The sequence below is a fragment of the Carassius gibelio genome, chromosome A2 (genome assembly GCF_023724105.1).
Source record: "Carassius gibelio isolate Cgi1373 ecotype wild population from Czech Republic chromosome A2, carGib1.2-hapl.c, whole genome shotgun sequence".
Classification (NCBI taxonomy): domain Eukaryota; kingdom Metazoa; phylum Chordata; class Actinopteri; order Cypriniformes; family Cyprinidae; genus Carassius; species Carassius gibelio.
This window is the reverse complement of record NC_068372.1, coordinates 5,743,732-5,758,489: the sequence shown is the minus strand read 5'-3', so window position 1 is coordinate 5,758,489 and position 14,758 is coordinate 5,743,732. Positions and strand designations below refer to the sequence as shown.

The window sequence follows — 14,758 nt, the reverse complement described above, 5'->3', positions numbered from 1 at the left end:
CATGACCGCTAAGTTACTGAACATCACGAACCAAAAGCATATTGACTGATCTTCTTTCATCTGTTCTGCAAAATCTAAACAAATGTATATTTCTGCAAGCGTAAATATTGTGGAAATCATTGTGTCTAGGCAGAGTGGGGGGGGGGGGTTGTCATGTGACACAGCATATTGGCAAATTAATATTTTTGTCCTCATTATTATTAGGAACATTCCCAGAAGCATGAACTACATAATGAAATATCTGGATTCTCACTTTTCATAAGTTGTTAATTAGAATATGCAATGGTCAAAGTAGCCTAATTTATATAAAAATATGTCTGTTTACTTATTAGGTGTCATGCCATAACATTTTTGTGTATTGTAATCGAGTGTAGCCCAAGTTATACCGGTTGAACTGTAGAGAGCGCAGGTGGTGTTCATTGAATACAGATCTTCATCGCAAGCAAATAATAGCCTTCAACGCTCCGTTCTTAAACGTTACAACTCTTGAGTGAACGGTTTCAAACGCTCAACGTGCACGGCAGGATACTGAACAAGTCATTCAAACTAATTCACTAACCAATTCAAATGGTTAGCCAACTGGTTTGAACAAGCCTTTGAACAATTGACTCAAAAGAATGAATGTCGCAAATGGGACATAGACAAACTGTCAAAATGTAATTGTAAACTTCAGAAAATCTCAGAATCTTATCAAGCCTTCCATTGGCTAGTGACATTCCAGAACGTTCTCATTTGTTAATGCATAAACTCTACAGGTCCAGAGGAGAATCAAAGGTAATCAATCAAGCTGAAAGGGGAGGAGCCTAGCTACTGTGCAAAGAAATAGCAGACCAATAAAAAAAAACTGAATCAATGACCTGAGCAGACATTTGTCCATTGCCTGGGTATCAAATAAAATATGTTTCTCTCTCTGTCTGAATTTGCTTGTGCAGAGACAACTGTCACACACAGTTCATTCATTATTCATAAACTGTTTGGATAGTGACAGTAGGAACAGCAAAAGCGAGACTGTGTTGAGTGTAGTTCTTATGGTGGAGGGAGTGTAATAACGCAAGTTGCAACAGAAAAGTGTGGGTTGGGAAAGGTTAAGAATTGTTTCTGGTGTGTTTTGTGCATTAAACTGTTACTAGTTTTAGTGCAGTGTTGTGCCTATGGGACTGTGGATTAAGAGGAACAAACTGCAACACTGCAGTTTGGGGTGGGTGAAGGAAGGATCACACATTATTTTTATTGAGGAACATAATTTTTTCAAGTGTGTTGGGGCTTAGATGATTCCTCCTTTTGGACAGAACCTCTCCAGCCTTGGAAAAGATCCTTTCGCATAGAACAGAGGATGCGGGGGAACATAAAAATGTCAGTGCCAGCTGTAAATGAGGATAGAGATGTTTATGTTGAGCCCAATATACTAGTGGATCCTCAGATCTTGTGAGATTCACTTTGGATAAATATTGATTTGATTTGATTGATAAAGATTGTTAGTAGTCTTTGCATGCTTGTGCAGTGCTCGATAATGCCTGAGCATGGAGGAGGTGTTATTGTTGTATGTCATCTCCTTTGGACACAGCAAGCATTTCACCTAGAAACATAAACGAATAGACATGAAATATAATACAGCCTTATAGTGAGTATTATTATTAGATCAAGACAGTTAAACAATAATAAAACACATACCTTATTGTGACCAACCATTTAAAAAAAAATCCCAGACGGGAGGATTCCTCTTTCTTGCTGGCTCCATTACAAGGAAAAAGGAAGAGGTCACAAAAAGCAAACAAATCCAAAAGGGCAATCCAAATCAAAAAGCAGTCCAATCCAAATAAAAAAAGCCAAAGCAATCCAAAAAATCTGATCTAATTCATATAACAATACTATAATATAACTACTTTAATTAATATTAACAATATACTATTACTAATATAACCTGATATAATCTAATAATATTCTGCCCTAACACATATATGACACAATAACGATGACGACACAACTATCTAACTCTAACTCTGACTCTAATACAACTGATTCATTTACTCCTGACAACACCCACAAGGTTGCGTGAGTTTCGAACCCCCTTTATCCGGAACGGACACTAAGACCGAACCAAAGACGTGTCCACACAAACAATAATTTCTTAGCATTTGGTATGTCCTCTTTTGCTTCAGTAAAAGCACATTATTCAGCATTATTTAAGAACGCTCGAAAGAGCAATCCTGTGTTTTCCAAAAGACAATTTTGTGCAAATGACAGTCCAATAATACATATTTCTTCATTTTACATCATAATGTTCCTTTGTTGTACATTTTGTCAAAATCCAAAGACTTAAACGTGGATACAGACTTTTACACCCAACTGTACTGTATATGACAAATGTATATGACAATCGATAATCATCCACTTCAATTGTGTCCCAATATTCATTCAGCCAATCAGAGGAGAAGTAAATTGGGGTCTTGTAAGTATTATGTTCAGAGAAGTTCCTAAAATGAACATAAACACACTTGACATTATGTAAAGTACAAAAGCCTTTTATACATCTATTTTTCCTGTATTTTACTACAACGTTTCCAAGCTAATCTTATGCATCACATTCAAAGCTATTGAACAATAATCCATGCTACACTCTTCTGAAGAGCTGTACCTTTGCATATGCCAATCCTTTAAGTAAAGACATCCTTTGGGTGAAGAATGCCCATTCTGAATGTACACTCTCCAGTACTGGATAAACTCCTTAAAAGGCAAGATCTGCTTCGGGTTGGAGTTGTATTCTTTTGCACTGCAGTTTGCAACAGGCACAGGAGTCTCATCTGCATAATAAAATCAGGCTATTTATGGATATAACTTATTGATTATATATTTAGATTTTATTTTATTTTTTTTATCACATTGCATTAGCTATTTTCCCAAGGGGTCATCTTAAAAATGCTATTCATCAATGCACAACAAAATTATCTTACAGTTTCTAATTTAGTTGATTTTTAATCCAGCAATGCAAGATATGTTACATGTTTCAAATATGCCTTAGAGGAGCTGAAAGGGTAACGTTACAGTTCTGTAATGTGAGGCTATTACATTTATTTCTTCAATCTAGATTTTAGAGCTGGAGCAGGACCTATTTATAATTTCTAAATTATAATGCATGACACATTGATGCATGTATAATTTAAAAATGCATTCTCTGCTCACCAAATTCATGTAGAAGTCTTTGGAAGTTAGGGTTGCCATCAGCCGTGACCCAGTTTTTTCTGCAATTCCAGTCTTCTGTGAATTTTTTGGAAAACATGCAGGGTAAGAATTTTGAGTAGGGTATTTCTCTCCCCATGTACTCATGAAATGAGATGAGCATTGCTGTTGATGGATCTGCCTGGGCATTTTGACCAAACTGCTGCAGTTGTGAAAGGTTTCTCTATCCATGGCATGTCAGAATCGAGCACAGCCTTTGTTTATTCACTAACATGAAGTTTCCGCACGTTATTCCACATACAGTCATCAGCTAATAATTAATAATAATAATTCCTTACATTTATATAGCGCTTTTCTAGGCACTCAAAGCGCTTTACATAGACAGGGGGTATCTCCTCATCCACCACCAGTGTGCAGCATCCACCTGGAAGATGCGACGGCAGCCATATTGCGCCAGAACGCCCACCACACACCAGCTTACTGGTGGAGAGGAGACGGAGGTATGAAGCCAATCAGCGGATATGGGGATTGTTAGGAGGCCATGATGGTCAGAGGCCAATGGGCGAATTTAGCCAGGATGCCGAGGTCACACCTCTACTCTTTTCGAAAGACATCCTGGGATTTTTAATGACCACAGAGAGTCAGGACCTCGGTTTAACGTCTCATCCGAAGGACGGTGCTCGTTGACAGTATAGCGTCCCCATCACTACACTGGGGCGCTAGGACCCACACAGACCACAGGGTGAGCACCCCCTGCTGGCCTCACTAGCACCTCTTCCAGCAGCAACCTAGCTTTCTCAGGAGGTCTCCCATCCAGGTACTGACCAGGCTCAGCCCTGCTTAGCTTCAGTGGGAAACCGGTCTTGGGCTCCAGGGTGATATGGCTGCCGGCTACAACACATTTTAACAGCCTCATGGTTCCCTGATGATGACAGGTTTGCGTAATGTTAGTTATTTTAAACCAACTTAAAAAGTTAATGTATCGACGGTTCAACGTCAAGTTTACGTGTTATTGAAATATCTATACGAGGCGATTATATTTTTCCATATTTTCTGCGCTGACTTTGGAACATGTCTACGATACCCAGTTGCCCACCGGAAAAGAAACGTGTGCACACCTACTCAATGATTTGCTCATCTTCGTGCCTAAAAAATGAGCTGTCTAACACAATAAAGCAAGTTAATTAAATCTCTGTAAATTACCTTTAAATAAATAAAAGACTGTGTCCTTAACTAGACATATATAATGCACCACGGCCAGATTTGCGGAACCTTTTATAAATTATGTTTGCACATCGGAGTGTAAACATGAGCGCACTAAAACACTCAGTCTTTTGGTTCAGTCTTGTTTACATTCGCTGCTACGTGGCATAGAAACAGAGTCTGATGTTTTTACTTTCTTATTGAGGGCGTTGTATTAAACTTTAATGGGAAACAGTTAGCTGGAATAATAAATGTCTCGCAACTGACTACGATGCGAAGAGAAATGATTATTTAATGCGTGAAACCCGTCACACCCTGCTGTAGCTGTCACTATCAAGTCAATATCATCCTCAAAGGTATGACATTAAATGATCTCCGCGGTGTTTGTTTTGCGTATATCACGTATTGCCAGCCAAACCAGCATCTACTGTCACTACCACGTGAAAAATAAATGCAAAAGGTCTTTAAGTAATTATTTAAATCAGAAATTGTATTCATTATCCACAGTTTATTAAATGCATGTTCTTCAATAAAAACAAAAGATGTGAAGCATGATGTACATTGCACTAGAGTATGATATTCATATATTCATAGTACATCTGTATATCATGCTGATACTAGTATTTAAAATCTGTAAATTATGTCCATAGTACTGCCTTATCTGTATATTTATTATACATTTGTAACGTATTGTAGACACTGTATATCCTGTACTTACTGCTTATTGCACTTCTGGTTAGATGCTAACCGCATTTCATTGCCCTGTACCTTGCATGTGCAATGACAATAAAGTTGAATCTAATCTAATCTAATAATATATTAATCAATGTAATCTTAAATCCATTGACTCCCTTAGATTCTTTCTGTGCCTTCTGTTTTTGTGTTCCTCTTAAGAAAGTCAGTTGATGTAAATAAAAGTGGCTGATGACTGCGTATTAATTTTCGGTTTACACCACTCTCTTGGCAGGTGGGCTCCCTAAGTCAGGGCAGCTGTGCCAAATCATCAGAAAAAGATGAGCCAGGAGGCATCCATCCATAGCTGGCCCGGCTCTTATTACATCAACAGCGAGAAACGCTGGGCCAGCGGCATCCTCTCCTTAACTCGCACAACCCTTCGCTTCAACTCCGAGCCAAATCAGGAGAATCTGATCAGCCTGAGGCTCTCACACATCATGGAAATCAAGATGGAGACCTCCGGCTTCATTTTCAGTGCTCTTACTGTGTTGGAGCAGGGAAACACCAAGCACTGGTTTGGCTCTCTCAAGCCTTGCCGTACTGCGGTTTACCACGTGCTAGAGCACTTCTGGAGGGAGCGGCTGCTGTCACCCACAGAGCCCCGTGGAGCTGAGGCTGCTCTCAGTAAGGGCCAGGAGCTGATCAGCCTGATATCTGGAGCCCAGCGGAGGCTGGAGGACACTGGAAAAGTCCTAGACCACCAGGGAGAGCAGTTTGACAATATGATTCAGGGCCTGGACAACATAGAATCAGACCTGAGCGTGGCAGATAAGTAGGTTTTGCTCCTGTGATACATAACATTTACTAGAGACATGAATGATGCTTCAAATTTTAACTAGATCTTTAATGGAATATTTTGCTTTATAATTAATCCTTTTAATATCAAGCATGTCCCACTTTATATGTTCTAATTCATTTATGTTTCTTTGTCGCTCTGATGTGTTTTTCTTCAAAAAAAAAACAAAAAAAACATGCAAGCTGAAAGCTTTGCAGATATTTTTTTTTTACTTTTTTGGTAACACTTTAGTATAGGGTCCAATTCACTCTAATAACTAGTTGCTTATTAGCATGTGTATTATTAACATATTTGCTGTTTATTAGTGCTTATAAAGTACATTTAATGCATGACATCCATAATCCTACCCAATATCCTAAACTTAACAACTACCTTATAAACTATTAATAAGCAGCAAATAAGGAGTTCATTGAGGAAAAAGTCATAGTTAATGGTTATTTAATAGTGAGAATTGGACCCTAAAATAAAGTGTCACCATTTTTTTTTTACATATGGACATAAACAAGAAAATAGGAAATTAACAGGTCCAATAATCTCAGAGCTTCTCGATATTATGGCCTTTCATAGTTTAGCCATTTCAAAATTTAGTTTGTTGCATTATTCATTTGTAATCAGTCAAGTGTCTGCTAAATTAATACATGTAAATTATATTCATTGGGATGTCAAGAACACCCACTGATTGATTTACTTAATGATGACTTAATGACTTAATTAAATGATGCCATATTTTTCTCTCTTTTGTGCAGACTTCTCTCTGAACTTGAGTGTCCTTCTTGGTGGCCTTTTGGCAAGCTGCCATGGAAGAGCCACCAGCAGGCTAAGTCTGAGGCAGCGGCCAAAGCAGCCTGTGCTAAAGGTTCAGGCAAAGGCCACAAAGTCATAACCAGCATTCCAGCTATTGTCTCCCATGTTGGAAGCTCTGGAACCATGAAACCAGGTAGCTTGATAGTGTTGGTCTCCTCTCTGGAGGTTCGAGATGCAAACGGACAGCTCCTCCATTGCTTTGAGAAGGAAGAGGTGGATGATGTCTATGTGCACAGCCCCTACGAGATCAGTGTTCGGCAGCGCTTCATCGGGAAACCTGACATCTGTTTCCTAATTCTCTCGGCCAGGATGACTGAAGCTTTGTCTGTACTGGAGATGCAGTATAAGAAGAAAGTTGTGATCACACGTGACTATGCAGCATTTCAGGCAACTTCGGCAACCACACCAGGAAGCCCAGAGGGTGGAGGAAACATTTGGAGTGCAGGTACACTTGTTTTGACAGTCTTATTTCATTTAAGAACTTTAATGCCGGCTTTTATTTTAATCTAAATAAAAGTAAATTATATAACACATGGGAAATAACTTGAGACATTTTAATTAAAATTATGGATGGGTTATGAATGGAAAGAGAGCATAGTATCATTGCTCTGCAGCAGAATTTCAATATGTTACAAATGAAGTCTAAAGTCTCAGTTGTTAGTCTTTTAATCCCGAGTAAATGTCAATCTCAATGCATCTTTTTCACTATCTATATCTACACTTGTTAATATAGCCTACAATTAAGACTTGAACTGCATTCAACACTAACTCGGATAGAAAATCATTGTGGTGGCCTGTACAAATATCAAAAGGCATTTATCGTTTATACAAAATAACATTATATAAAACAACATCACTTCAAATAAATTGCACTTGAAACCAGACCTCTGAGTAATACTGAACGTTCTACTATAAATTAGGGCTGTCAATCAATTAAAATGTTTAATCTAATTAATTGCACATCATTTACACCGGATTTGTTGCATATTAATAATCACACACCAGGTCTGGCTGAACAATTACCCACAAAATATATATATATATATATATATATATATATATATATATATATATATATATATATATATATATATATATATATATATATATATATATATATATATATATATATATATATATTTAGTAACAAAATCAAACATTGTGTCTGTGTAAGTTTCTGATATTTGGTTGATCTGAATGACCCAAGTGGCATAGGGTAAAAATAAAGAGAATATTTAAAATATAAATACAGTGCAAGCACAGCAACTAAATCTAAACATGATAAAACTTTATATGAAACTACAGGCCCATTAACTCAATACATTTGTATCCTTGATTTTTTACACTGAGTCATGAGGTATTTCTACCACATGGTGGCAGTCCCACTCCAACATCTACTGCAGCTCATTAAAACACCAGACAGTTCCCTCTGTAGGCTGCTTGGCTAATGTTTAGCAGAATTGTCTTCTAATCTAAATATCAAATTCAAGGAAATATAAGAGCTCCTTCTGTGTGGCTTCAGGTCACGGGCAGGACATGGAGGGGACAGTGGAGCTGTCTGCTGGTGAACTGACACAACTGCAGCTTCATGTGCTTCAGCCCACTGTGACTGAAGCAGAGGCACAGGAGCTGAGACAGGTCTGACAGAAGTTTGGTTTCAGTTTTACACTAACACACAGCGTTTTCAACAATAGACAAATATATTAGAAGGATATGGCCTCATGGGGGCAGAAATGTTGATTAATATGATGTTTAACATCACAAATATACTGATTTCAGTAAGCAAGAACTGATATAGAAGTGATTTAAAGTGTAGATATTCTCACGTATCCAAGATTATCATCATTGCATTACTGTCAAATTATTTTGTTTTTTTGTAAGAAGTCTCTTATGCTTACTAAGGCTACATTTATTTGATCAAAAATACAATAAAACAGTAATATCGTGGAATATTATTTCAATTTATAATATTTTTTTTTTTATGTGACTGTAATTTATTCCTGTGATTCAAAGCTCAATTTTCAGCATCATTACTCCAGTCTTCAGTGAAACCATTCTAATATTCTGATTTGCTGCCTGAAGAAACATTTCTGATTATCAATATAGATATAGAAAAATACTTTTTATAAATACTTTCATTCAACAAGGACAAAATAAATTGTTCAAAAGTGACAGTAAAGGCATGTATAATGTTAATAAAGTTATAGTTTTATAAAGTTTCATTTGAAATATTATTTATGCTGAAATTTATGAAATTTATGCTGAAAGGTTAAATGTTTCATGATTTACACAAAAATAAAAAGCAGAAAAAAATGTTGCATACTGATTATAGTAACTGTTATTAATGATTGAGCACCAATAATTATAACAGAGCAGCAAATCAGCATATTAGAATGATTTCTGAAGGATCATGTGACACTAAAGGCTGGAGTAATGATGCTGCACATTCAACTTTGATCACAGCAATTAATTACTCACATAGAAAACATTTATTATAAATCTAAAAATATTTCTCAGTATTAGTATTACTGCAGCCTTAGGTCCTTGAATTTGAAGTTAACCAAAGTGTGGGGACCCTGTATTTAATTATATGTAAACGTTTGAACTGGAAATAATTTTTTTGTGAATTACTATAAAAATAAATTATATTATTGTTTAAACTATGGTGGATGCTAGAGCATTACTATGTGGTTGCAGAAAGGCCCAGAAGAGCCTATGATATTCTGTTCCCTCGGTTCTCTGTGGGATTTTGATTTTCAGGTAATTTCGTATGTACCAGTTCACGTCTTTTCAGCAACCTGCACAATTGTAGGAATAATAATAATAACAGGTTGGGACAAGTTACATTTAACAGGCTCAGGGGTTTGTTCAAATCAGAATTTTGACAAAAAATCTGAGCGAACATACTTAAACTAGTGTGGCGTGTCTGTGGCTTGTATTTTTACGAGACAGGAGTGGGAAGTTGACTCTAGGCATTCCCCCACCACACAAAGATATAAGGTCTAACTGCCATCATCGTCAGACGGCCGCAGTGCCAGCTGTAAAACCCTCTCAAGAGGTGCTGCATGCTACACAGCAACCAGACATAAACACTGACGCAAAAACAGTCGACCGTTTTTCATTGAGTGGATTATAATGGGGATGTGCGGAATGGTGCTCTTCATGCTGAACCATTTCAAAACACAATATTATTGCTATGACCAGACATAATTGATGGTTGGTCAACCATCACAGATATCACTTTTCAGGATGGCTTTGGGTTGAGAAACACTAAAAACAAACATGTTAAAACGCCACGAGGAGATGGAAAATATGTTTTTAAGGAATGAGGCAGGGCCATCGCTTGCCGTAAAGCATGGACAAAGCACAGACTGTTTATAATAATGCAAAAAAAAAAAACCCTTCATTAGCCAAACTGTAGATGGATTTTTACAATTGATTAAGTGGTATTATATTTAAGGATAAGTGGTATTGTGTCTAGGGCTACCAAAATAGATTAGGCTTATTGTCACTTTCATCACATTCACACCTTGTATTGAAATCCTGATAGGAAGAAATGATCACAAATGGACAGCACTAAATGCCTTATTTGTGATCTCTTCATTCAGAGCATTGAGAGGTAGCTAGTAGATACACACATGACTGAATTACTTATTCGCCTTGACGTCTGCTGAACACCAGCATCTAGACTGCAGACTCATTTGTCAATCAATCAGTCTGCCAAAATAATTAGTTAAAAATGTAAACTTTGCTCAAATTAAGAAGTAAACCCTCAAGGCCTGTCTTATATCTGTATTTGGGACCCCAAGTACTCATTATCTACATGATTATTTTGTATGCTGTGTTTGTTCAGATGCTCCAGCAGCTGAAGACTCTAGCTCTGGAGGCTGAGACAGAGCTGGAGCGTCAAGACGAGGCTCTGGATGTACTGAGCTGTTCTGCTGACCGCACCACCATGAACATTAACAGACACACTCGCCGCATGAGGAAACTACTGTGAACTTAAAATCGCTAGATTAATGGTAAGATATGCACCGGTATATACAGACAAAAAGAAATTAAAGAGTGTATTTCTCAATAGAGCACTGTTTGTACATGAAAAAAAAATGATTTCATCTATATGAGTAAGGTTTGGATGTTTAGAAAGCTGTAGAGCTGAGAGAAGAAATGTGGTTCAGGATGGATGTTTGATCATGATAGAATATGATAGCAATAATAACTGAAATGTTTTTTGGTTAAAAGTTATGCATTTTATAGGCTAAATATAAACATACATTCCCATAAGTGAAGTGTCATATAATATTTGTACTGGTAGGAGGCAATACCAGTAGTACTGGTAGTTTGGGTAAATCTTTGAATCGCACATGTATATGTGAATAACACACATGGCTATGCAACTAAATCTGTACAATAAACTTTATCATAAGCATAATAGATAATTAATAAATGCTTTTATTTAATTGGCGCTATTGGCAAGAACAACAGAAACCTGCCCTTAATTTGTTTCTTGTACTGTATACTTGAATATTAACATGGAAAAACATGAGGTTTAGGGCCCTTTTGATGTTAAATTGATTACCTTGAGCTCTTTTGATTGTTTTACATTTTTCTCCTCAGGTCAACATAGATCTGCAACCAGTGTCATTTTGCGTGGTTAAGCACCTTCACCTAGCTGGAAAGAAACAACTGTAACTGTAATCAATTTACTGTTGTTGTGTAAATTATGACATTTCAAAATTTCACAAGATGCTGTACATTGTCAAGCCTTTAACAGTAATGCACTCTATCTAATCCTCAATTATTTTCATTGTTTCATGTGTGCTGATTTATTTTTTATTTATTGATAAGTGTAAACTCATAATGCTATATTTATTAACTTATTTTGTGATCAAGGGAAGTGTAAAATAAACTCAGACACTTTTTATTGTCACTATTTGTTGTCACTCTTATGTAAGGGGATTGATTTGTTGATAAATGAGTTAAACTATACAATAAAAATGGTTTTAAAGCAGCTTTACATTAATAAACAGAAAAATATGATAATTAAGGTTTACTCTACAGAAGACAATGTCATTATTTAACAATTTAGTTCAATGTGTATTCAGTGTGTAGTTCAATAACTGTGTCGATGTTCCGAAGTTAATCAATTATGAAACAAATTCAATTTAGCGATAAAGCAGATCTACAAATGATAATAGTGTCATTATTGATCTCAGTTTAGTTCAGTGTTGATTCAACAATGTGCTAAAAATGGGAAAGAATTTATTAAAAATTCAGGATTATTAATGGCAGGCCAGTAAGTTCTTTATTTTTATTATTATTATTTATTTATATTTTTGCAAAGAAACACTGCATATCTGCACGCATACGTACAGACTGAAAAAGTAATATGTGACCCTGGACCCCAAAACCAGTCTTAAGTGTCAATAAATAAGCTCAAGATACTAACTCGTGGCCTTATGATACTAACTTGTGGTCTCAAGATAGTAAATCGTGGCCTCAAGATACTAACTCGTGGCCTCAAGATAAGTAACTTGTGGTCTCAAAATACTATCTCGTGGTCTCAAGATACTAACTCGTGGCCTTAAGATACTAACTCGTGGCCTCGAGATAAGTAACTCGTGGTCTCAAAATACTATCTCGTGGTCTCAAGATACTAACTCGAGGCCTTAAGATACTAACTTCTGACCTTAAGATACTAACTTGTGGCCTCAAGATAAGTAACTCGGGGTGTCAAGATACTATCTTGTGGTCTCAAGATACTAACTCGTGGCCTTATGATACTAACTTGTGGCCTCAAGATAGTAAATCATGGCCTCAAGATAGTAACTTGTGGCCTCAAGATACTAACTCGTGGCCTCAAGATAGTAAATCATGGCCTCAAGATACTAACTCGTGGCCTCAAGATAAGTAACTCATGGTCTCAAGATAGTAAATCGTGGCATCAAGATACTAACTCGTGGCCTCAAGATAAGTAACTTGTGGTCTCAAGATAGTAAATTGTGGCCTCAAGATACTAACTGGTGGCCTTAAGATACTAACTCGTGGTCTCAAGATAGTAAATCGTGGCCTCAAGATAAGTAACTCGTGGTCTCAAGATAGTAAATCGTGGCCTCAAGATAGTAAATCGTGGCCTCAAAATACTAACTCATGGCCTCAAGATACTAACTTGTGGCCTCATGATACGTAACTTGTGGTCTCAAGATAGTAAATTGTGGCCTCAAGATACTAACTCATGGCCTCAAGATTCTAACTTGTGGCCTCATGATAAGTAACTCGTGGTCTCAAGAAACTAACTCGTTGGCTCAAGATACTAACTTGTGGCCTCAAGATAAGTAACTTGTGGTCTCAAGATAGTAAATCGTGGTCTCAAGATACTAACTCGTGGCCTCAAGATAAGTAACTTGTGGTCTCAAGATAGTAAATCGTGGTCTCAAGATAGTAAATCGTGGCCTCAAGATAAGTAACTCGTGGCCTCAAGATAAGTAACTTGTGGTCTCAAGATAGTAAATCGTGGCCTCAAGATACTAACAGGTGGCCTTAAGATACTAACTCGTGGTCTCAAGATAGTAAATCGTGGCCTCAAGATAAGTAACTCGTGGCCTCAAGATAAGTAACTCGTGGTCTCAAGATAGTAAATCGTGGCCTCAAGATACTTACTCTTGGCCTCAAGATAGTAAATCGTGGCCTCAAGATAGTAACTTGTGGCCTCAAGGTACTCCCTCGTGGCCTCAAGATAAGTAAATCTTTCAACTCTAAAGTTTAAAGTGGGACCAGAGGGGCTCCGTACAGTAGCTTTCCATTGAAGTATGGTTTGATAGGAGGACAACATTTGGCCAAGATAAAACTATCTGAAAATCTGAGGGTTCAAAAAAACCTAAATATTGAGAAAATCACCTTTAAAATTAGCCAGATTTTTTCTTAACAATGCATATTCCTAATCAAAAATTAGGTTTGTGATATATTTACTGTAGGAGATTTACAAAATATCTTAATGGAACAAGATATCCTGGATGGATACTCAATATCCTAATGATTTTTGTAATAAAAGAAAAATCTATAATTAAAAAATAATGACTTAAGACTGGTTTTGTATCTACTGTATCATTTACATTTACATTTAATCATTTAGCAGAAGCTTTTATCCAAAGCGACTTACAAATGAGAACAATAGAAGCAGTCAGGTCAACAAGAGAACAACAACAGAATACAAGTGCCATGACAAGTCTCAGTTAGTCTAGTATAGAACGCATAGCCAGGTGTATATAATTTTTTTTTTTTTTTTTTTTTTAATTAAATGAAAAAGACAAGAAAAGGAAAAGTACTGGTGTTAGTAGGTTAAGTGCAGGCGAAAAAGATGAGTCTTTAAATGTTTCTTGAAAGTGAGTAAAGACTCCGCTGTACGAATTGAGATTGGGAGGTCATTCCACCAGCTGGGCACAGTCCAGGAAAAGGTCCATGAGAGTGATTTTGAATTTCTTTGGGATGGCACCACAAGGCGTTGTTCACTTGCAGAGCGCAAGCTTCTGGAGGGCACATAGGATTTAACCAGTGAGTTTAGGTAAGTTGGTGCCGTGCCAGTGTTTGTCTTGTAGGCAAGCATCAGTACCTTGAATTTGATGCGAGCAGCTACTGGTAGCCAGTGTAACCTGATGAGGAGGGGAGTAACATGAGCTTTTTTTGGCTCATTGAAGACAACCCTCGCTGCTGCATTCTGTATCATTTGCAGAGGCTTGACAGTACATGCAGGAAGGCCCGCCAGGAGAGCATTACAATAGTCCAGTCTGGAGAGAACAAGAGCTTGGACAAGAAGTTGGGTTGCTTGCTCTGACAGGAAGGGTCTAATCTTCCTAATGTTGTATAAGGCAAACCTGCAGGACCGGGTCGTTGTAGCAATGTGGTCAGTGAAGCTTAACTGATGATCCATCACAACTCCTAGGTTTCTGGCTGTCCTCGAAGGAGTTATGGTTGACGAGCCCAGCTGTATAGAGAAGTTGTGATGAATCAATGGGTTAGCTGGAATCACCAGTAGTTCAGTCTTTG

The 14,758-nt window shown here is 37.2% G+C and overlaps 1 protein-coding gene and 1 long non-coding RNA gene across 3 annotated transcripts; one reads left to right on the top strand and one right to left on the bottom strand.

The window, feature by feature from the left end:
• Positions 1-501: 501 nt before the first annotated feature.
• On the bottom strand, positions 502-4,279 carry LOC128024975 (uncharacterized). Its single transcript, XR_008186079.1, has 3 exons — positions 3,181-4,279; positions 1,672-2,801; positions 502-1,576 (listed from the first exon to the last, which is right to left on the bottom strand). It is a non-coding gene; the product is annotated as an uncharacterized LOC128024975 (long non-coding RNA).
• Positions 4,280-4,489: 210 nt separating this feature from the next.
• LOC128024887 (synaptosomal-associated protein 47) lies at positions 4,490-11,645 on the top strand. Of its 2 annotated transcripts, XM_052610765.1 has the most exons (6): positions 4,490-4,736; positions 5,348-5,887; positions 6,658-7,160; positions 8,238-8,353; positions 10,569-10,737; positions 11,333-11,645. In XM_052610765.1, exons 2-5 carry the CDS (start codon positions 5,394-5,396, stop codon positions 10,713-10,715), a joined length of 1,260 nt encoding a protein of 419 aa, XP_052466725.1. In that variant the 5' UTR covers positions 4,490-4,736; positions 5,348-5,393; the 3' UTR covers positions 10,716-10,737; positions 11,333-11,645. The 2 variants fall into 2 exon arrangements, 1 of the variants encoding a protein (XP_052466725.1); XR_008186050.1 differs by lacking the exon at positions 8,238-8,353 and having other exon boundaries at positions 4,498-4,736.
• Positions 11,646-14,758: the final 3,113 nt, after the last annotated feature.

Coding starts and splice junctions, on each gene's coding strand:
- LOC128024887 (XM_052610765.1), top strand. CDS start 5,394: ATGAGCCAGGAGGCATCCATCCATAGCTGGCCCGGCTCTTATTACATC. Junction 7,161..8,237: donor AGGAAACATTTGGAGTGCAG/GTACACTTGTTT, acceptor GTGTGGCTTCAG/GTCACGGGCAGGACATGGAG. Junction 8,354..10,568: donor AGGCACAGGAGCTGAGACAG/GTCTGACAGAAG, acceptor GTGTTTGTTCAG/ATGCTCCAGCAGCTGAAGAC.